We start from the raw sequence: 23,194 nt of genomic DNA on the forward strand, positions 1-23,194 counted from the left end.
AAATATTGAGGACCCCACCAAAGAAACATAAAAATAGCTCAAACCCAGATGCCCAACTTCAGCTTCGCCAAAGCAATCTTGTGCATACTCAACTTTTCAGCTATTCCGAGCTTTGCAGGGCATGACTCAATTTTAGACAGTCTATCCCTAAACAGGTTGTCATAGAAGCCCCACTGACTTCAATGGACTAAATAACTGTACCACAAGGTCAGTCGTGGAATTATGCACGATGCATGCTCTTGCATGACATAGCATGGTCATGCATCTGCCTGTCTCACATGCCATAACAGGCTCTTCTTCGGCTGCTGAAGGACTAATCTATTCCTGTATTGAACAGTCCCACAGCAGGAGTCCTACTCAACAGAAGCCCTTCTAGAAGAGGTGAACTCAGGAAAGGGCTGGAAATCTAAGCAACTTGGGTTAGCCGTGCCAACGCCTGGCACTAACAGCCAATTCTAGCAACCAGATTACAACCAATTATGTAGTAAATAGACTCATCACATGCAAGTTCTCCTCTGCGAATGGCCACTACCCACAAGTGAGTAAAATACCATTAGTCAATCATACCATCTAACTGCTATCCAGTAACAATTGCAGTCGTTACGAGAATAATGGGATCATGTGACATGGCTTTTAGGTTTTGCCATCTACCCCATTCTTCCACCTGTCACCAAACAGAACTCAAGTCCTGAATGGTGCAGGAAACAGTGGAGAAGAATGGATGACCAGAGTGGATGAAGTAGCCTTCTTGTTACAAGGAATCTCTAAAAGGCATAGCCGTCCCTTGCTGGTTCAGGTCTAACAGCTCTATTACTGATGTTGAATTATAACTGTACATCTGGACACCATAATTTATTATAGATGGGGGGGGGCTTGGTCTTACCTGGTCATCTTCTGTTTCCTCTACAAAGAATGCTTCTCCGTTGTCCCCTAATTTCATGTGCAAATCCACAGATTCTCCATTGATTTCTATGTCAACCTTGAGGTTGCAAAAGACATCTGAATAAATCTATAAACTACATGACACTAAGAAAATGTTATGAATTCATCCATTAGGTGGATAAACTTCCTCTTATACATGCCAGAGGGCTAATTCACATCATCGTCATCCTTATTATTTATATAACATTTCTCAAGTCGTCAAAGCACTTCATATTATCTGAACAATCTCTGTAACTTAGATCAGCATTATTATCTCTATATTGAATGGACTGGGGGGCTGAGTGAGTTTATCTACATTTATCATGTGCTTAATCTCACAGAATCCCCGTTCAATCCAAGGGTAATAAAAGGTGGCAACTATCAAGCAAAAAGCTCAGTATGTAAATAAGCTCACTTTCACCGCTAGATGAAAGGCCTTATCCAAGAGAAATGATCTGTAAGCACACAACCAGACTTCATGAAAATTATCACCCCTCTGGTCTCAGTCACTTGGTGAAAGTGCTGAGGACTCTTTGTTAGAGATCCACAGCCTGTTCACAGGACTCCAGTTCCCTGGGTTCCTTTGTTGGAAGTAATGACAGTTACACAGCTTCATACATGCATCATAGAGGTGCCCTAAGGGCTAAAGTAGATGATATGTGAAATGCATGATCTCATTTCCACATTTGTTTTCTTTTTAAACTAGAAAACGAACCCAGCTTCGCACGGATTAGAATAGCCCTTCATTTGATACACCGAAGCCTTGAAGCAAACTTACACAGCTGCTGGATTTGGACTCATTGGGCCAGCCAAATCTGAGTGAAGCCAAGCCTACTGGCACCTCTAGACCTGGCCCCTGCCCTGGTGCACCCCTAAAGTCCCCTGATGGGGGGGTTCTGTCCACTCCATTTTCCTGTGGGAGCCTGCCCCACAGCAGGGCAGAGGGGGCAGCTGTGTAACCCTGTCCCTCAGCCTACTAATCTCCCTTGGCTTAAACTGTATAGACTGCAAAACTATGCACTAGTTGAGGAAGTCTGCCCCTAGTGACTGAAGATATTACTGCAGGGTTCAACCACATGGACACATCTAAATTAACTTTAATTAATTAATGCATTTTAAAAACAAAATAACCCTTAGGTGCAAACCCCTAGGGTTCCCTTAATATGTATACCAAGTTTCAGGCACCCAAGTTTCACAGTCTTGATCCTACGGTGCTGATGGACAGACGGACAGAACCTTTACACACTTCCTCTTTTATTATTATAGACTAAATAGCAGCCACAGCATTGGGAGGGACATCCACTTTGGGACTGTGGTGTTAAGAAGGAAGGAATATTCAACCCTTCCTCCTCATCACTGTTTTGCTGATGAAAATCCCCCACCTGTCAAAGCTGCTATTTGGCCAGAAGGGAAACTACTATTTGTGCCCATAGAAGCTTATCTTCCTGGGACAAATAACAGCTTTGGGGCAGGGGTATTTCAGGAAAATGGCACAGGGGAAAAAGTTAAAACCATTCAATCTGGGCCGAGTTGGGGGATTGGGGCCCCCACAGTGGATCAGGGGGACCTACTGGGTGACCCCCACAGTGGATTTTTAATATATATATATATATAAAGGATATGCAAATATGATCTTGCATTTAATGTATCATCAAGTTTGCCTCTGCAAAAAAAAATGTCTTGGGCAAAGGGGGCACATCTGACCACAAAAAAACATGAGAAGAGTTCTGTTCCTTACCACTTTTTCCTTCGAACGCAAAACTCCCATCTTTCCAAAGCGCACATGGAAAGGGGAACACTGGAAAGACTCATCAGGCTGGCGAACAACAATGACATCAATGCATCCAGACAGCGTGGCAGGATTTAATCCTCTGTAGAGCTCCTTCACCGTCACAAAGACTTGGCCAGCTAACTGCCCCACGTAATTCATGGTTTGTGCCTGGAGACGAAAAACAGAACAGTGGAGGCCTTCAGAACTGAGAACAACCGATAACTAGGCAATTCCTGAGTTAGCATCTGTACAGCAGCTGCAGAAGATCTCCAAAAGGGTTCTACAAAACAGCCTAAGGGTGCAATCCTATGCCTGTTTAGACAGAAAAAAGTCCTACACCTCCCAGCATGCCCCAGCCAGCTATGCTGTAGGACTTTTTTCTGTCTAAACATGCACAGGATTGCACCTAAGTCTCTGGAGCTCATTTTTAAAATAACTATAGGGACCAGGTCAGTGACTGGAAGTCCTCAGGCCAAATACAGCCAGTTGAAGGGTCCTGTTTGGCCACCCAGTTATCACACCAGGGTCAAGAAGTGGAAGCTATGACAATGGAATTTACCCCCACACTATCTGTGCAGGCAACTTTGGGGCTGGGAGACAGAGCCTTTACCTCCAACTCCATTCTCAATGTGACCTTAGAAGAAACCTGGATGCCGACCAGAAGACTGTGCTATTGTACATCTCCATTCATTTCAAAGGAAAACTTTCTGATTAGATAACAGGCAGTACACTTACACCCCTATGATACAATTATTTTATGTTGTTGTTGTCGTTCAGTCGTGTCCGACTCTTCGTGACCCCATGGACCATAGCACGCCAGGCCTTCCTGTCCTGCGCTCTCTCCCGGAGTGTGCTCAAGTCCATATTCATTGCATCGGTGATGCTATCTAGACATCTAATCCTCTGCCGTCCCCTTCTCCTTTTGCCTTCAGTCTTTCCCAGCATCAGGGTCTTTTCCAGGGACTTTTCTCTTCGCATTAGGTGGCCAAAATATTTGAGCTTCAGCTTCAGTATCTGTCCTTCCAATGAGCACTCCGGGTTGATTTCCTTTAGGATGGACTGATTTGACCTCCTTGCAGTACAGAGGACTCATAAGAGTCTTCTCCAGCACCACAGTTCGAAAGCATCCATTCTTCGGCGCTCAGCCTTCCTTATAGTCCAGTTCTCACAGCCATACGTTACTACTGGGAAAACCATAGCTTTGATTAGACGGACCTTTGTCGGCAAGGTGATGTCTCTGCTTCTTACTTTGCTGTCTAGATTTGCCATAGCTTTCCTCCCAAGGAGCAAGCGTCTTTTAATTTCATGGCTACAATCACCGTCTGCGGTGATCTTGGAGCCCAAGAAAATAAAATCTATCACAGCTTCCATTTCTTCCCCTTCTATATGCCAGGAAGTGATGGGGCCAGATGCCATGATCTTAGTTTTTTTAATGTTGAATTTCAAACCAGCTTTTGCACTCTCCTCTTTCACCCTCAACAAGAGGCTCTTTAGTTCCTCTTCGCTTTCTGCCATTAGGATGGTATCGTCTGCGTATCTGAGGTTGTTGATCATTCTCCCGGCAATCTTAATTCCGACCTGTGAGTCATCCAACCTGGCGTTTCTCATGATGTACTCTGCATATAAGTTAAATAAGCAAGGCGACAATATACAGCCTTGTCGTACTCCTTTCCCAATTTTGAACCAATCGGTTGCTCCATGTCTGGTTCTTACTGTTGCTTCTTGACCCTCGTACAGGTTTCTCAGGAGACAGGTAAGGTGGTCTGGTACTCCCATCACTTTAAGAATTTGCCACAGTTTGTTGTGATCCACACAATCAAAGGCTTTAGCGTAGTCGGCTATTAAAATGTTCAGAATTGACAGTCATAATTGTAATAGCCAATACTCAAAAACAACTCACAGGACTCTTAAGTGTACTGCCTGTTATTTAACCAAACACTGTGCATTAACAGTGCAATCCTAGTCATGTCTACTCAGAAGCACACACATTCAATGGGATTTACTCCCAGGTATAATAGTGTTTTGGACTGCAGCCTTAGAAAGCAAGAAACAATTTGAGTCTATTAAATGATCTCTACATTTAAGCATGCCATGATATTTAACAGCGTCATGAACAGCTGGATAGGGGAGTGGATATCCACGGTTCTCAGAGATGGCTGGAAGTCACACAGCAAGCCTCAGTAGAAGAGACTGAGCCATGAAGTCCCAGGTTCACATCTCACCACAACTTTTAACACTTTGGTTGGTGATACGTGCACTGGGCAAAATAATAGCGCTAAGACAGCCTTCCCAGGCTTGGTGCCCTCCAGATGTTTTGGATTACAACTCTCCATATTCCTGACCACTAGCCATGCTGGCTGGGGCTGATGGAAGTCCAAAACATCTGGAGGGTACCAAGTTGGGGAAGGATGCTCTAAATATAAATCAGTGTGCCATAAAGATACTAGAGCATGAGATCTGGGAGACATGCAGCAAAATTTCTGCTTAGCCATGACATTCACTGGATGACCTTGGGCAGTTATACCTTTCAGCCTAACCTACCTCACAGCATTGTTGCAAGGGGAAAAAATAACTCCATGAATGCTGTCCCGAATTCCTTTCTAGAGGAAAACTGAAGTACAAATCGAATAAATAAATAATCCCTCAGCTTCTCTCCTCCCCATCTGTAGTGTGAGGCTAATCATAACAGCCCTCCTTACAGGGCTGTTGTAAGAATTCCTGAGATAATGTAGGCAATACCTGGAAAGCTTTAAAAAAGTGCTGTAGAAATGCACACTTCTGTCAATGCAGAAGGCACAGCAGGTTGGCATAGCAGGAAAGTTTTGATATTGCTCAAAAAGAAGATCAGTATGAATCCTTACAAAATTTAAGTTTCTCCTAACTGTTAGAATAACTTTGCAAGAATACCAGCCTATACTTAATCTCGTCCATGCCATAGAGCCAAATGCTGAAATTGCATTTGTGGCTTGCTGAAGAATGTCACTTTACACGAGCCCAAGGGTTATTTCAGTGAACTATCAGCATTTCCAGGAACATTCCTCAATTCGCACAGAGACTATATTCAGTCTGCATGACACATTCTACTCTGAAGTGTTTATCAGGAAAGCAGGAGCACTAATAATAAACAACCCAATTCAGTAGCAAGTACACAAGGAGGCTATTTGTATTCTGCGCATCCTGCTCCTCATTCACTGCGCACATTTGGAATCTACTGTTTGGCACAGAATGATACACCCCCACATCCCATCATCATCATAGAAAGCATGCTTGCAACTTTCGTGGCTAGCATTTACAACTGAAGTTTCCCTTAAAATCTGACTGAAGCAGGAGGAAAGAGAGTGATAGCTAGGCCATCCGATCCCCTTACGTCTGCCCCCTCTTCACCTGCTGTGAGGCAAGGAAACCAGCTTGCAAGGAGGTAGTGACAGTACTATAGAAGGCAGGAGGAGCCGTGACTGCCTTTTTTGGTGCAGGAACAGCTAGCTTAAGAGACTGGCACTGTTTGGTAATTGTGGCTCAGAAACCAAAGGAAGCCTGGATGCGTCTTCCGGTATTCCAGGGCAGGGAGGGAGATTCTCTCGTACCCTTCAAAATAACAGGAAAAAAGAATATGCTGAAGGAGGGAGGGAGACAAACAGCCAAAGGCAAGTCATGGAGAGAAAAGGGAATCAAGAGCTAGCCACAGCCTTTTCTCTTCAGCATGGCCCTCCTCCTCCTCTCCTCTGGCCAGGGGAAAGCAGAAGGGGTCAGAGAAAAGGTTTCAGCAGCCACCACGGCCATACCTGGGCTCGTATACAATTCTAGGAATACTGGGGAATCCCTACATGAGTTGTGCTACAGGGAGGAAAAATATTCTGATATCTCAGCCCACTTACTGAGTGCTTCCAGGCAGAGCACTACTAGCACTAACACTCAACGGGCCTTGTGCAGCCATTCTATCTTTTTTTTTCCTTAACAGGTTTTTTCTGGTAAGGAAAAAGATGGAAAAAGTGGTAGGAAAACACGGGAAGGCTACAATTGAAGACAATGTCACCTGGACCTCCTGTAAAACTCTGCAAATGAGGCGGTGCAATTGCACACTGAAAGCCTTGCCTGGAGCATTGAAGGCCTCATGAGTGTTCCTATCCCAGTCCTTCTGAACTTCTATGCCAAACCTCCCAGTCATTTCTCCCAGTCTCTTCACAACGTCAGCCTGGTTGCATGGAAATGCAACACAGGAAATAAGCTCCCGTCTTCCCAAACCTTTTACAGAAGAGGTGAGAAAACTCCCTAGGGTGCCTTCTTTCCCTTTATCAAAACCCCAAGGAAAGCAACAGCAAGGATTCCCAATTCCCCACTCTTACAACACCCCTGAAGCCTACAGTCCTACTCACAGATACCTGGAAGTAAGCCCCACTGAACTCAGCGAGACTTACTTCTGAGTAATGCATGGGATTGCTCAGTAAATTCAGGCAGGGACATTTCAGGCCAAAACCTGAAAGGAAGTTCCTATTGTGAATGCAACAACTTCTAACAACTTACAGACTCTTTTCACCATTGTGATTTGCCACTGAAAGTATTCACTAATGAAGATATGTTTATGAATATCACAAATATAATCAATATGAAGATATATGATATCAATATGAAGATATGTTTATCAATATGAAGATATGATAGTTTATCAATATGAAGATTGATAGTTTATCAATATTGATAGTTTATCAATATGAAGATATGATATGATAGATATGATATGATATGATAGTTTATCAATATGAATTTATTGATAGTTTATCAATATGAAGATATGATATGAAGATATGAAGTTTATCAATATGAAGATATGATAGTTTATCAATATGAAGATTGATAGTTTATCAATATTGATAGTTTATCAATATGAAGATATGATATGATAGATATGATATGATATGATAGTTTATCAATATGAAGATATGATATGAAGATATGAAGTTTATCAATATGAAGATATGATATCAATATGAAGATATGTTTATGAATATCACAAATATAATCAATAATGCATATATGAATGCAAGAACAAGTTTGCTCCCGCTTCTTGCTCAAACTTTATATTTTCAATACTTCTAAATAAAGGGGTGGTGGGTGAACTGGCCCTAAATAACAGCATCTTCTCACAGTATTCCAGGGTACTGATGACCAGTAATACCTTTCTGGCTTGCCCAGCTCCTGCCTCTTGCACCAGGAAGGGTCACAGCTCAAAGGAACACCAACTGCTTTGTATGCATAAAGCCTCTGTTCAATCCCCAGCATCTCAGATAGTGCACCTGGGAAAACCCATGGAGAGCCAATGACAGTCAGAATATCAAAACTGCATAACAAGTTAGGATACCTGATGTACAAAAAGCAAAATATAAAGTTCACAAATTCATATAACATATTTTATATCAGCAAAATTGAGAACAGACAGCCCAATGGGTACTCTGAGACAAATATAGACAAATCTCACCATATAAAACAAAACACCCACTGATAGCCACTCAGGAGCAAATGAACATGAATAATTTTATATATAACAAACAACTAAACTCATTTCAACCATATTGTCTTCTTCAGTGGCCTAATGTTTTAATTATCCCAATTCTCATGTAACACATGAAGGACAATACCTTGCCTTTCAGTCCAATTTGACATGTTATTCTCCCAACACTAGTATTTAAACTGGTGGCACCACTTTGAAAACATCACAATACCCTTAATGAGGACACAGGTAACAACCAATTGGAAATGTGTACATATTCACATTCCCAAATTCCCAAGGGGCACCACTACAAACACCAACTCTGCAAGGAACTGGCAGGCAACAAGCTATATGAGCATTAGGATAATTAGAACTTTAGACTATTGAAGACAGAATATGGTCAAAATACATTTGGTTGTTATGTGTTTTGTTGCAGTTTAGCTGTTGGGTGTGATTTCCTTCTGTGCTTCCTTTTTAGTAAAAACAGTCACTACCAACCTAGATAGATGAACATTTGCACGTCACAATAAGCCAGAATTCTAGAGAATGGTGCACACTGATGCATGATGTCCGATCACTCCCGCTACAAGTGGATGCAGCTAAACAAGCCACAGGCCTTCTCTCTGCTGTTTATCGCGATGTGTGACCCAGGAACTCTGGCTTGTCTCTCTTCAGACAAGCCAGAGTTATAAGCCAAGAACAAACTATGGCTTACAATTCTGGCTTATCTGGGGAGAGACAAGCCAGAGTTCTCGGTTCACAGATCACACTAAACTATGGGCGAAAGGGCCACTCCCAGTTCCAGTGGGTGCCAAGTGGGACTAATGAAGCAGCATGCACCAGCATACTGGCTCATTCACAGTAACAAATGCACAGTAACAAATGGCTGTCCTTCAGATCAGAAGAAATTGTAGTGCCTCCTACAAGGTCAAGTCAAGAAATCTGGCTTGTCCCAGGTATATGCAAAATGTATGGGACACTGCCATGGAGCTCACATGCCCCTAAATATACCTCTACAACTGGTGATCCACCAAGCCAAATGTGGCTCACCAGCCATATGACCGACATGACAACCTTGCTTTCGCAGTCATACACAGGCAGAGCAAACAGGAAGTTTATCAAATCCCTGGTAGGCTACATGGATGGCTGGTGGGTTGCTCTCCACTTGGTGTTACAAGATTTTTATAACCACAACAGTAAACAATAACAGATATGAAAGAGAAGGTTTTCAATAAAATTAGAACAAAAACTTTGAGTTCTGACAAGCAGGTATATCATGTGGTACAAAACTATTGGGAACAAAAGAAGCCTCTAATAATTAACTTGTGGGTTTCAAGAAGTACAAGTCTGCTCTCAAAGTACCTGCCAACCCACTTGATTTAGTCGGTGTGCCAGCAACAGACAAAATGAGAGCAGGCCTGCACAACTTGTGACCCACAAAGAGCAGCATGCTAGGCACAAGAGAATGCTAGGCACAATTCTGCTAGGAGCAGAATGAGGCACAACACGCTGGCTGCAACACGGTCTCCTTTACCAGTCCCTCCTGCCCCTTTCATGGCATGGCTGAGGTCATGTTAAATACATAGCATGTAGGTCAGGGGTAGGCAACACGTGGCCCTCCAGATGTTTTGGCCTACAAGTTGCTCGCCCCTGGTGTAGGGGATACTAATGTTTTATTTGCTCTAGTGTTAGCACACAGGGCCCCAATCCGGATCAACATATCCATGTAGGAGAGGGTTAAACCATTTCTGTTTAAATTCTCTCTCTCACACACGCACGCATGCCAAAGAGAGAAGAAAAAACCTGCATTGGCAGCAATGGAGCTTTTTTGTCTTAAGCCTCCACGTGGAGGGAGGGGGTAATTTAAAGTGGGGAAATGCTGCTGGGTGGGAAGGTTTAACCCCACCCACCCATGTGCAGTGGGTCCGATCCAGATTGGGGCCCTGTATGCTTACACTAGAGTAGATTAAAAAAAACATTAGGATCACCTACACGCTATGCATTTAACATAGCATGTAGTTTAGCCCTGAGGTGCCCTGGCTTCTCCTAAATGTAGGGGCAGCCACACCAATGGGTGCAGCTGGCCCAACATAGGGAGCAGAGCTCAGTCAGAATGAAGAGACAAGGAAAGGTGGTCCTTAACTATGCACAGATCTCTGTGCCCACTGTAATCATCTTCTTCTTGGGCTTTCTTTCCACAGGATCAATATTCTTTGCATTATTCAACAGGAACTTCTCTACATGTCCACTAAATGGTGTTTTCCTATACGCTTTATTTTGCCAATAGGCAGAAATCTATAAAGAATGCAGAAAATTGTGCAGAAGGGAGGGAAATGTTTAATTTTGATAGTTCCCTGGGTGAATATGTTCTAAACGATGATTAAATGCTGCATGTCTGGGCAGAATCCACCATGATGATTGGGTCATTCAATTTAGGCTGCCTTTACACTAAAGAAAACCCCCGCAGTCCCCCCGTTCCGGAGCCTTTCCACATTTACAGTGGGCTTCCAGGCAGCACTCATGTGATTGCTGAGAGGGGAGGCTTTTAATTTTCAAGGTTCCATAGAACTCAATGAAACAGCGCCATCTAAGGGCTGTTTTAACCGCATAACATTTCGAGTTTAAAAGATAGTTCATTCGTTCCAGATCTATTTGAGATGAAATAACAAGGAAATACCTCTGGATGTGCCCTGGAGGTTCACAATATCATCTAAAGGACCCACAAACTTCCATGAGTGAGTAATCTCAATAGCAGGATAAAAGCTCCATGTGAAGGAGCCCTTAGAGTTCAAAGTGTATTATTAGAAAAGATTTATTCATGAAATTCAGCCTGTGTAAATATGCAGACATCATCACCAAAAACAATGAATGAAATAATTCACATTACTTGAGACATCTTAATTTAAGCAGTGGTCTCCAATTTGGGGGCATAGGACTGAGCAAGTGGGACCCCACGGACAGTACCATACTGGGCTCTTCCTGTTATTCTGCCTAATAAACAGGGCGTATTCATTTAGTTTTAGAGTTCTTCTCTATAGCCTGCCTACTCTTCTCAGTGTCTTAGGAGAAAAATCACAAGAAAATCAGGTAACTGGTAACGAGAGCTCTCTGCAAAAAACGCCTCAAATTATTATTTACAGGATCATTTTACCTGACCATTCAGATCCCAAAGGGGTCCCCGAGGCAGCTAACATAATCAGTTAGAAATATAACCATAATCCAAACAATAAAATGAATGAAGAGCTAAAAACCAGATCTAGTGAAATAGAATTCCACAACAGAAGCAAAAAGAAAAAAAAAAAGTAGTTTAAGGAAATCCAACAGCTTAGCAAAATAGAAAAGTATTTACCAGATGCTGAAAAGCCAATAGGGAGGGGGCCAACCATGTTTCCTGAGGAAGGGAGCTCCACAACCTGGGTGCCACAACCAAGAACGTTCTGTCACACATCGCATCCAGCCAAACTTCTAATGACAGTGGGACGCAGGCCTCCTATGAAATGTGCACTAGGTGGGCAGGCTCATGTTTGAGAAGGTGGTCCTTCAAAGATGCCATCCAATGATCTTGTATGCTATGTTGGGTGGGCATGTGGGCCATAGGAAACTACCTTATACCAGGTCAGCCTATTTGGACCAGCACTGTCTACTCTGAATGACGGTGGCTTTCTCGAGTCTCAGGCAAATCTCTTTCTCATCACCTGCTACCTGACCCTGATAATTAGAGATACCCAAATGTGAACCTGGGACCTTCTGCACGCAAAATATGTGCTCTACCACTGAGCTATGGTCCCTCCCAAACATGGCAATGCTTTGCAAAGTGAAAACACTCTGGGTTTTCCCACACATCACATGACAGCAAACCTGGGCTTATGACACAGACTCAGTTACAATGCCAAACCATGGTTTATGAACAAACCTCAGGCTCACTCACTCCTCCTCTTGCATGCTCTGGTTCAATTACTTACTTCCTCTTTAGCAAAAACCATTATATCAGAACCAGCAAACCATGGTTTGCAATCCTGGTTTTGAGAGCAAGTGGAAGCTACAGTTTACCCAGTCAGATGTAATGGAAAACCATGGTTTGTGCTAAAGAGGAAATAGCAAATTGAATCAGTACATGGGAGGGGAGACAGAAGTCTATGTATTTAATTACTTGCTTTTCCTATTTTGTAGAAATTCTCAGGACAGGTAGGAAAGCAGGAGATAAAGGAATCATTATCCCAAAGCCTTTAGTGCTTAAAAGCAAACTTGATGCTTCTAAATTTACAAAATAATAAGGGGGGAGGGTATAAATCTTCTTACTTGGAAGAGACTGCACTAGTTTAATGGAGGGGACCATCAATCTGCCTCCCCCATAGAGGAATGATAGCCATTCTTACTGTCGTTCTCAGCCCTCTTGTTATGAAGGCTATGAAAGCAACCCAGTCTCTTCAGGCCCAAAAAACACCCTCTCATTTACGCAGAAGTAGCCGGTTTCACTTTCCAGTGGTTCAAGAATACAGGGTGTGCCTGCCCGGAATTCGGAAACAGATAATACACATAGATGAAATGCAGTTTGTTTATGGCTGCTCTTCGATAGAACAAAACAGTTGTTAGAAAAGGTTAAAGCGGTTACGCCAGAACAAGTGGAGACATGCAAAAAAAAATCAAGCAAACTGCTCAGCCTAACTCCTAGTCCAAGCCATTTGAGAGCTTGTGCCTATATGCTTCTCTCTGCTGCCAACATTCAGAGCCTGTCCTAAGTCCCCACCAGTTTGGGACTCTGGTGGGTGGCAGCATGGTCTTTTTTCTTCTTTTTTCTAATCCTGTATAAATCATAGGACTCACCAGAATGGAGAAACCCACTCCTGGCTTGTCTTTACCTCCATTTTCCTGCCCAGTACATCTTCATACATGGCACCCATTTTACTAATTGTGGGAGATGACGTTTCATTCTAATAGATTTTTAAAGGTCAGCACCAAAGAAAGAAGGCCCTTTTCCAGCATGGGCTGAAGGATGCCTCCAGCAGAAACCCTGAGCATCCCCAACCATAAGTTATTGCCTCCTGAAACTAATGTCTATCATATTTCTAAAGCATGCTTTTGCAGCATGTACAACTGTGATGGTGTCCCTCAAGTTTAAGCTCTTAATGTTGCTAGTGAGAGCAGTTCGGTTAGGCAGCTGCAATCTTGGTAGAGAGCCTGGAATGTTTCTGCATTGTCCCATTTCTGAAGCCAATGCATGTATCAAACAAGAACGTCCTTGTTCAGATACTTGACATTTCTTTACAGAATGTGATAACGCAACTGTAAATGTGTGTATGAGCATGCTTGGAATTACTACCATTTTCAAAATCTTCTAATAGTCCCAAGTGCCTCCAAAAGAGTTATTTGGATGTTATTTTGTCATATCTGATTGCACAAGGAATGCCAGTGCTTTCAAACTAAAGTGATCCAAACCCACAAAAGTGGTAAATACATTTGAAATGGAAGAGAGGAGCGCAATCCATTGTTTGGGGCAGCTATTTGTAGAAACAATGCTTTGTACATTCCATTTGAGTGGACCTCCAATAAGAAACTCCATTTACAGTACCAATTCACACCCCAGATTCCAAAACAATTTGCAAAAATTGCAAAATGCAAAGTTATCAGCATTCTGGCTTGACCAATACTATTCTACTGATATCAAATCAAGGACAGAATCACATCACCTCTCACTTAGAATTTCTCATTTTGGACAAGTATGTTTCCTATAATCCAACTACACTGTAGTATATGAGGAAATGTGAATTTTACAGTTTCTGAAATGTGTGATTTCAAGCTAAGCCTAAGGCTGCAATCTGATGCATACTTATTTTGGAATAAGCACCGCTGGAGTCAGGGAGACTTAGTTGCATCCAAGTAAACATGCAGAGAATCTGGCTGACTACCATGTCGTTTTCTCAAGTTAGTCATCTCATTGCAACCATGTGTGTTATATTTGTTTGCTTGATATTTTTATCCCACCCTTCCATCAAGGCAGCATGCACAGTGCCACCCCCACGCCTACACTTTGTCCCCACAACATCCCTGTGATGTAGGTTAGGGTGAAAGTGATTGGCCCAATGTCATCGAGTAAGTTTCATGGTTGAGCAGGGATTTGAATCTGGGTTTCCCCCCAGTTTAACTACACTACACAGGCTCTCAGTAAGACTTGTAACTTGCCATTAACTTGCCCCATTGATTTCAGCAGACTTAAACCTGTCTGTCTCTGGAATGCAGAAACGGTGTTCAGAGCATGATCTATAGGCAATTTTATGGGAAGGATCCAACGGTGTCATGCGCTAGCGCACTGATGTTGCACTAGCAGAAACCAACACTTGCACAATGTCACAAGCATCTGCTGGCATGACACGTTTCCTAGGAAGCCTATTGCACTAGCAAGCACTATTGATACTGTGAAAGTCTTGGTTTCCTCTAGCACAATGTCAAAAGCAGTAGCGTATGGACACCACTGTATCCTTCTATATACATATACAAATTAATTATGAAAAAGAGGCTAGGACTAAAATCCTGTTCAATGGTGACATATAACCCAAGCATGGTATCTCATGATATCAAAATAATGCGGTTTAAATAAGAAACAAATGGGTTGTTAATAAAATGGTCAACTTTTCAAGTTAAATCATCTCCTGGTTCTACATTAATTTTCCCAAAAGAAAAAGGATACAATCCAATCAAACTTAAGCATTTTTTTAAAGTCCTATTAATTTCAGTGGCAGAACTAGGCACACACCTTAACACTCTCCTACTGAAAAGGGGCTGGATGCGCCCGATCTCGTCTGATCTCGGAAGCTAAGCAGGGTCAGCCTTGATTAGTACTTGGATGGGAGACTGCGTGGGAATCAGGCTTCCTGCACTGAGCAGGGCTTTGGACTCGATGATCTTGTAGGTCCCTTCCAACCCTATGATTCTATTATTCAATGGGACAACTTGAGCTGGATCACACCCAAGTGTTCTCACAGGCTTTATACCAGCAATGCTGACAAGAATCCCTCATATAAGGGCTAAAATAGTTCTGATTACATCTCCTTCAATGGCACTGAAAACAAGATGTGTGTTTTTTTCAAAGCAGTCTCATCTAGAGACCTATTAGGCCAAGCAAATTGCATTTAAAAAGTTAAATTTGCCTGAATATGTAACTAGGAGATCCAGAACCCACAACTACAGTTTGAGTTATCAACTCTGTCTAAGCATATCTAACGGTGTCTGTGGGCCATTTCTCCATACACAACAGACAATTATGCAATCAAACAGAATATCTACACTAGCACAGATCCAGTGGGCACAGAAAACAATGGCAGTGCAACACTTTTGGCACTGTCTCACAGATCAACAGTAACTGCTATCAAAGCTCATTTTATTCTTCGAAATGAGCATGTAACTCAAGGCCAAGAGAGCATTCCCCTTCTTCCACAAAAGCAGCAATTAGCAAACAGGAAGACAAGACACACAGTGTCTTAATTCACATTTAACCATTTTCTTCTCATAATGAAGCTCTACTAAAGGCCTCAGATCTATGTCAGGCCTGCAGAACTTGGTCATTTGCCTCCACAGACGAGATTAAATGAATACTCTTACACACACACACACACACACACACACGGAGCTTTTGCTGCCCCATACGCCTTGATAAATACATAGGAAATCAACCAGAGAATCAGGGAAGAGGAAATTATTCACACACTGCAGATATTTTAGTATGCAGATTGTTATTAAAATGCAAATTAATATCCAATCCATAGCAAAGAGCAGGGGATGGGGAGAGTCAGATGGGACTTCTGAGGTTCTGTACTTTTCCAGAAGGTACATATGCTGCCATCAGGCGACCTGTCCAAGTGAAAAACGGACAGCAGGAAAACAGGCACAAACTGAAGCTACACCCTCGCCATAGCTTTAACATTATAAAGCAGTCCATTCTGCAGATAAAATTCAGTAGCCACCAGTATTACCACCACACTTCTCTTATGTTCCCCGCAAATACTTCCCATCTCCTTATCTTCCCACGACCCCCATAGCCTGTCCATCCATCAAACATATCCTCTGTCTCTTTTATACCTGTCCTTGCTTCTTCTGTCTCCTGTGAGAATCATCAGCAACTTTCCCGGGGGGGAGGCCAATGACAGCTGTCTCTACAGCTGCTGTTCTACTCCAGGGCAATGACCGATGGATCATAGACAACTCACCCGTCAGGGCCGCGCTTTGCTTTTGTGCGCGAACAGGCTACTGCAGGGATGTCAATTCATCCCACACAGCAGCCTGGTACCCGCCCTGGAGGAGGGGCCAAGAGAAGGCAGACAGGAGTTAGAAGGGGGAATCAAGGGGAAATCAGGCCACCATCACAAGCTGCGATTATTGCAGGGAAGCTACAGATGCTGGATCTATCAGTACCATCCACTTTTATGTGTCCCCACCCCATCTATCTCTCTTTTCTCACACTGTATACATGTGTGCGCGGCAAGAAACCACCCGAGGCAGGCCCAGTCGATTTGGTAACTTGATCAAGACGGCTGATAGTCAAATATTGAGAATGCGGCAAAACACCTATTATCAGAGTTGCTCAAAGTACAGGAGGTGGTTATCGTAGCAAAATTAACACATTAAACTTCATGAGAGTTAGGTCAGAGACACTATGTCGCAATCATAAACAAATAAACTGGGTTTCATTCATGAAAATGTTTGCAACAGAAGATAACACGACAAGGTCACCACTAATTATTCCTTATCCATTCATCTTGTGTTTATCCCTTTTGTTGTTGCTGTTGGAAGTTACTGAAGTCTTGTGAGAGTGATCAGGTTTTTTTGGGGGTGGGGTGGGGGGTACACATATAAATGTAAATGAGGAGCAAGAAAAAAAGATGGGCCCCATTCACACAACTATTGCTATGTGTCTGATCAGAGTTGCCTTTCTCGGTGGATATGTGTATGCTTAACTACTGAATGTGCTCTTGTGAATTATTCAGCAGTTGTGATCTGACATTCACAAGATCAATTCAACATGTGCAAATCCATTGAGAGGGTCATGTCTGCTTCAACATGTAAAAATACTGAAGAATGCACTTAAAGGCCACATTAGACCACTTCTCTCTCTGTTTCTGACTGTGTGTGTGTGTGTATGTCTGTCACATACATACACACACAGAGTGACTGCAAAACACAAGCATTATCTCATAAACATGACACTTGATCCATTGTCCAGAACCCAAACAGTCTCTATTTCCATTTTTCAACCACAAGCTGCTCAAGGCACACCCAGATTGGAGACTCAAACGAAGCAGCTATTCCCCACATCATTTATATGATCACTCTGCACGTCTGTTCTGCTGACTCAAGAGCAACAACAAAAACAACAGATGGCCACTAGCCAGCTCCTTTAGTCCACTGCTGTCTTGTGTAATGCTGGCCCAAGAAAAAGTAGGCTTTCCATTGGTAAGAAGAATAGTAGATCATTCATAATCATCCTAATCACACACATTCTGGGATTTTCATACATTAAGGCAACCTTCCTCAACCTGGTGCCCTCCAGATGTGTTGGACTGCAAATGCTATTATGGCCATGCTGGCTGGGGATGATGGGAACTGTATTCCAAGACATCTGTAGGGAACCAGGTTGGGGAAGGCTGTATTAAGGTCTATCAAGTGGCACAATATTTTATTTTCCTCAGTATGAGGTGGTATACTCCAGTTGCCTCACAGGCAAGGGATGGGAGAGTTAGTGTGATTCTACCATGAGGGTGTGCAACCCACGCTGCGGAAACCTTGTCTTAGAGCCATTTTACACACTGAATTACACATTCCTTCCAGCACTCTTTTCCCAGTTAAAATCCCTCCAAGCCGCCATTTGCCCATTAGGAGAAGTGTGTATGTAGAGCCTGTGTATATGTATGTTTCCCCTAAAGCGAAAGTGGGGAACCTTTTTTATGGCTGCATTCCCACAGAGGTCATGTGTCGGGGGCCTCATGCCAGGAGTGGGTGGGGCCAGAACAAAAAGTAGGCAGTGCCACTACTTTTCTCTCGCATTCTGACATCCCTTTCTTTTTCTCTCGCATTCTGACATCTTTCTTTCTTTCTTTCTTTCTTTCTCTGACACCCCTTTCTCTCTTTCTTTTTCTCTCTCCTTCTCTTGCTCTGTCATCCCTTTCTCTCTTTTTCTCTCTGTTTTCCTCCCCACCCAGCAGGCTGCTGGGAGAGGGACAGATCACTCTTGCCAGATCACCTGCAAAGGGGTTTTGAAATTGGGCCAAGGGGGCGTATGAAATTAAGCTGAGTGGAAACATGTGCCCCTAGGGCCACAGGTTACTCACCTCTGTCCTATAGGGACTGATAGCAATTGGGGGAGGAGAAAATTTTCACTGAGGAAAAAAGGTGCTGGGGGAAAGACCTGAACCCTCTCCCTCAGCACTGAAGTTCCAGTCCAAATTAGGGGCCCCTCTTTACTGCTCATGTTATGGAGGGGAAGGTGGGGGTACTTAATGAAATCCAACCCCCCAGCTTCTGATTCTGCTCCATTTTAACTAGATCTTGCCCCCCCCGCCTTCTAAAAAAAACAGTAGATAGGGGACAAATATAATATGTAAGGGGGCCAGAGCTGATTCAAGCAATGGCCCTCTCCTGTGTCTATTTGCTAAACTTTAAGGAGATGGGAGATCCAATCACAGATCTCCACCATCTCATCTAGTGAGGCCCTTGCTGCTGTGTGTTGAAATCTGGTGTTACTGCTTGGGTATCAGATCGGTACACCTGTTGACTCTCTACTGGCAGGCTTACAACTTTAATGCTAACCTTTTAGCCAGAACATGGTTTTTGAAGTGTCAGAAGTGGGCTAGGGAGAAATGTCTGTTCTTCATTTGAATCATGCACCCACAGATATGCAGTGCATCCCATACAGGTGAGTCAGGCAAGTCACAATCTCTCAACTACATTTCCTTGATCTGTAAAATGAAAATAACATCACAGGACTGATAGGAGAGGATGTACATGAGACGAAGCCGAATGTATACCTCGTATCATATTGATGCAATCCCATCATGGTGACGCTGTATCCTTCTTGCACATTGATACCTCATAGCCCACACAGTGACATCTGTTGCAGTATTTTGGATAATATTGAATAAAAAGTGGGAAATAATGCTAGAAAAGTGGTATATGGAATACGGAACGTGCCCCAACAGTTATCAGTGCACTTCAATACTGATAAAAAACCACTAGTGTAGATTTAGCCAAAGACTTGCCCTTCACAGCAGAACCTAAACTAATCTCTCTAATGGTCAATAATAAAATGTTTGGGATGATTGTTAAAGAATATATATGGCTGCTGACTAGACTGATGAGGCTCTTGCCATATGAAATCACCATAATCCTATTGAAACCTAAACATAAGTGCCAGGACCATTCTCAATGGGCACTACTGGACCTCTGAAAAAGGTGCATCCAGAATGCAGAGCTGCTAAATGTTTGATGCCCCAGCAACTGTTTAAGTCAGGAGTAGGGAACCTCATGCCCTCCAGATGTTATGGACTATAACTCCCATAGTCCCTGAACATTGGCAATGCTGGCTGAGGCTGATGGGAGTTGTAGTTTGAAACATCTGGAGGGCACCAAGTTGCCTACCTTTGATATATGTTAAGCACGCCAGCCATTGTAATGGAGAAGAATGTTTTGTTTTAATTCCTCTGAGTTTGTTTTGTTGTTGTTGTTCAGTACACTTCTCTCTATATACGCACCACCTTTTCAATTCACTTTGTATATCTTATGATTAAGAAAGTTATTGCCTAATGCAGCAATAATAAACTTGTGTGGCATTTAGAAGCGCTGCTAAGAGCAGGGCATGTGTCAGCATCTGACATCCTTGAGCAGCTCACCACTGCAGAGCCCACTGCTAATACCCTCTCTGTGCCCCACTTTTAAAAAAAGTTACCTTGGACGCCAAGCAGCACCAGGAAGCAGGATCCAGTAACGCTTCCACTTTCCCACTGTGCTCCCAACTTTATGCCACTCTGCAGCATTGTGGGAAACTGAAAGAGTGGCTAGACCCCGCTGGCCATTTCTGTTTTAAGCACTGCCAACACGGCCCACAGAATACAGAAGAGGACTCATCAGAGGACACTTTGCCCACAGCCTCCTCTAACCTGGAACCTGGCTAAGAACATGCATCACTAGACAATACTGTTGATGTGGTGCTAACAAAAGGAGAGATATTTTGACCTCACGTCTCCATCATTCTCGTTAATGTTATTAATATTCGTTTGTCTTGCAGGGAAAGCATAAACTGCATACAATTAAAAGCATACATCATCTGTTGCAATTCAAATAGTTCCCATCTCACAGAATGCATTCCCATCTAAACGGGCGTTGATCGCGTCACCTGTGAAAATGGCTTTGATCTCTCATTGTAGTATTAAGACTGCCCCTTATTCTGCAATATCAAAGCACAGATTCTAATAGATATTCCTTGCTGCAGAATTTCACTGCATTAGAGTGAAAACAGATTCTCATTCACCGGATTTTTCGCTAAAGATAGCAAACAGATTATTTCCCACAGCAGCTTCAAATAAGGGGCTTACCAGGGACCACCTGAAAGCCACATCCCAGAAGACACTTTTACCCCTAGAGTGGTCAGTTTTTTTAAGGTATTGATTTTCTAAAACCTGCATGATAAGCAGCACCTGCCAAAATTCCCTCTTCAACGTATCTGTCAGTGTTAGAGCAGCCCTGTCCTTCTGTGCTTGAGCTCACCCAACCCCAATCCAGATGTGTGAAGAAGGCTGGTTATGGCTACTCAGCGGTGAGGCAAAAGCACTCTGCACATGCTCAAATCTATATCCTTGGGAAGCAGAGCACTTACGTTGGCTAAGCATTGGCATTAAGGCTAAAACCCTGGTGGGCCCTTTGCTCAAATGCGGCGCCACCACACCATTTCAGTCTGTAAAGATAAAACAGGATGAATGATGGGGGGGGAGGCGCCTAGTTTGATTTGGTTTGGCCGTCGGGGTCCCCCCTCGGAAGGGCCCTTCGCTTCCAAGCTCGCTTGCCCGCTGCTTGGCTGTTGCACTGTGACTCAGCGTGAGGAGGAGGAGAACTGAGGTGATTCCTCCGGCCAATCAGGGGGCTGCCTGGCCTCAGCCGAACACAGCTGGCAGGAAGAGGGCGGATCCGCGAGTTATTCGGGAGCATATTGGGTGGCGCGTTGGAATGTTGTTTGCATGAGTTTTTCGGGCACGTGTCATGTAAACACCAGTTGCCCCAGGCTGGTGATTAAAAATCGCTGCGATCGCTGGAAGGTGGGGAGTTAACCTGGAGACGTAATAGCAGTGAACATGTAGAACAGCGGCTTGGGGGTTTTGTTTTCTTACGAAAGGGGGGAGGATTTAGTTGTTTTTCATTAAAAGGGTGGAGTATTGGCAATCATGAAGGTGTGTCCTTCACACGTTTATTTGGCTTAGCCCGCAGAAAAGAAGATTGCGGCACCGTAAGAAAACACAGCAGCCAGGTTTACAGCGCAAGCTGCGTAGAAGTCCCATTGACTTCAGTGAGGTTATTCCCTGGTGAATGGGCATAGGATTGCAGCCTCAATTTTGTAGTCCTTAAATTATTGCAAGGCCTTTTTGTGTTATCTGTTACAGATTAATATGGACCCTCCTCTGGCATAACTTGCAGAGATTTCAATGACAAACACGAACAGCATCACATACACGTAATACATGCTTTCATATATTAAGGTAAGAAATGGTGAGACGAGGGTTATTAAAATTCCCTGCTATAGTAGCAAATGAAGAAGAGGGAAGGGGGTGGGGATCTAAAGATGAGCTTTTGTTTACGATGTAGGATAGTAGATTTCAAGAACGTACAGTGTAATCCTATACATGTCTACTCAGAAGTTGTTGTTCAGTCGTGTCCGACTCTTCGTGACCCCATGGACCACAGCACGCCACGCCTTCCTGTCCTCCGCTCTCTCCCGGAGCGTGCTCAAGTTCATATTCATTGCATCCGTGATGCTATCTAGCCATCTCATCCTCTGCCGTCCCCTTCTCCTTTTGCCTTCAGTCTTTCCCAGCATCAGGGTCTTTTCCAGGGAGTTTTCGCATTAGGTGGCCAAAATATTGGAGCTTCAGCTTCATTATCTGTCCTTCCAGTGAGCACTCAGGGTTGATTTCCTTTAGGATGGACTGATTTGACCTCCTTGCAGTCCAGGGGACTCGTAAGAGTCTTCTCCAGCACCACAGTTCGAAAGCATCAATTCTTCGGCGCTCAGTCTTCCTTATAGTCCAGCTCTCACAGCCATACATTACTACTGGGAAAACCATAGCTTTGATTAGACGGACCTTTGTTGGCAAGGTGATGTCTCTGCTTCTTACTATGCTGTCTAGGTTGGCCATAGCTTTCCTCCCAAGGAGCAAGCATCTTTTAATTTCATGGCTACAGTCACCGTCTGCGGTGATCTTGGAGCCCAAGACAGTAAAATCTGTCACTGCTTCCATTTCTTCCCCTTCTATATGCCAGGAAGTGATGGGGCCAGATGCCATGATCTTAGTTTTTTTAATGTTGAGTTTCAAACCAGCTTTTGCACTCTCCTCTTTCACCCTCAACAAGAGGCTCTTTAGATCCTCTTCGCTTTCTGCCATTAGGGTGGTATCGTCTGCATATCGGAGGTTGTTGATAATTCTCCCGGCAATCTTAATTCCGACCTGTGATTCATCCAACCCGGCATTTCTCATGATGTACTCTGCATATAAGTTAAATAAGCAGGGTGACAATATGCAGCCTTGTCGTACTCCTTTCCCAATTTTGAACCAATCGGTTGTTCCATGTCTGGTTCTTACTGTTGCTTCTTGACCCTCGTACAGGTTTCTCAGGAGACAGGTAAGGTGGTCTGGTACTCCCATCACTTTAAGAATTTGCCAGAGTTTGTTGTGATCCACACAATCAAAGGCTTTAGCGTAGTCAATGAAGCAGAAATAGACGTTTTTCTGGAATTCTCTTGCTTTCTCCATGATGCAGCGAAT

General features: G+C 43.4%; 1 protein-coding gene and 1 long non-coding RNA gene across 10 annotated transcripts in view; one reads left to right on the forward strand and one right to left on the reverse strand.

The window, feature by feature from the left end:
• LPIN1 (lipin 1) overlaps positions 1-16,432 on the reverse strand; it is a 63,029-nt gene extending 46,597 nt beyond the window's left edge. For 4 of the 9 annotated variants that reach the window (XR_014786546.1, XM_084826610.1, XM_084826603.1 and 1 more), the window contains exons 1-3: positions 16,251-16,426; positions 2,660-2,860; positions 884-979 (exon numbers count right to left, since the gene is read on the reverse strand). Coding sequence is in view for 8 of the 9 variants with exons in the window: in XM_084826610.1 (XP_084682736.1) it covers positions 884-979; positions 2,660-2,860; positions 16,251-16,367 (414 nt within the window). In the remaining variant the exon portion in view is untranslated. Of the gene's footprint in view, positions 1-883; positions 980-2,659; positions 2,861-6,059; positions 6,191-7,865; positions 7,984-16,250 lie in introns of those variants that run through there. The other 5 variants (XM_084826608.1, XM_084826604.1, XM_084826606.1 and 2 more) reach the window with 4 other exon arrangements.
• A 4,814-nt stretch (positions 16,433-21,246) lies between these two features.
• Positions 21,247-23,194, forward strand: part of LOC146359106 (uncharacterized) — a 38,686-nt gene continuing 36,738 nt past the window's right edge. The window contains exons 1-2 of the long non-coding RNA XR_014787194.1: positions 21,247-21,472; positions 21,815-21,910. This is a non-coding gene — a long non-coding RNA (uncharacterized LOC146359106). The remainder of the gene's footprint in view (positions 21,473-21,814; positions 21,911-23,194) is intronic.

This window comes from Heloderma suspectum, chromosome 1 (genome assembly GCF_057233095.1).
Source record: "Heloderma suspectum isolate Gila_16-S chromosome 1, 16-S_ref, whole genome shotgun sequence".
NCBI lineage: Eukaryota > Metazoa > Chordata > Lepidosauria > Squamata > Helodermatidae > Heloderma > Heloderma suspectum.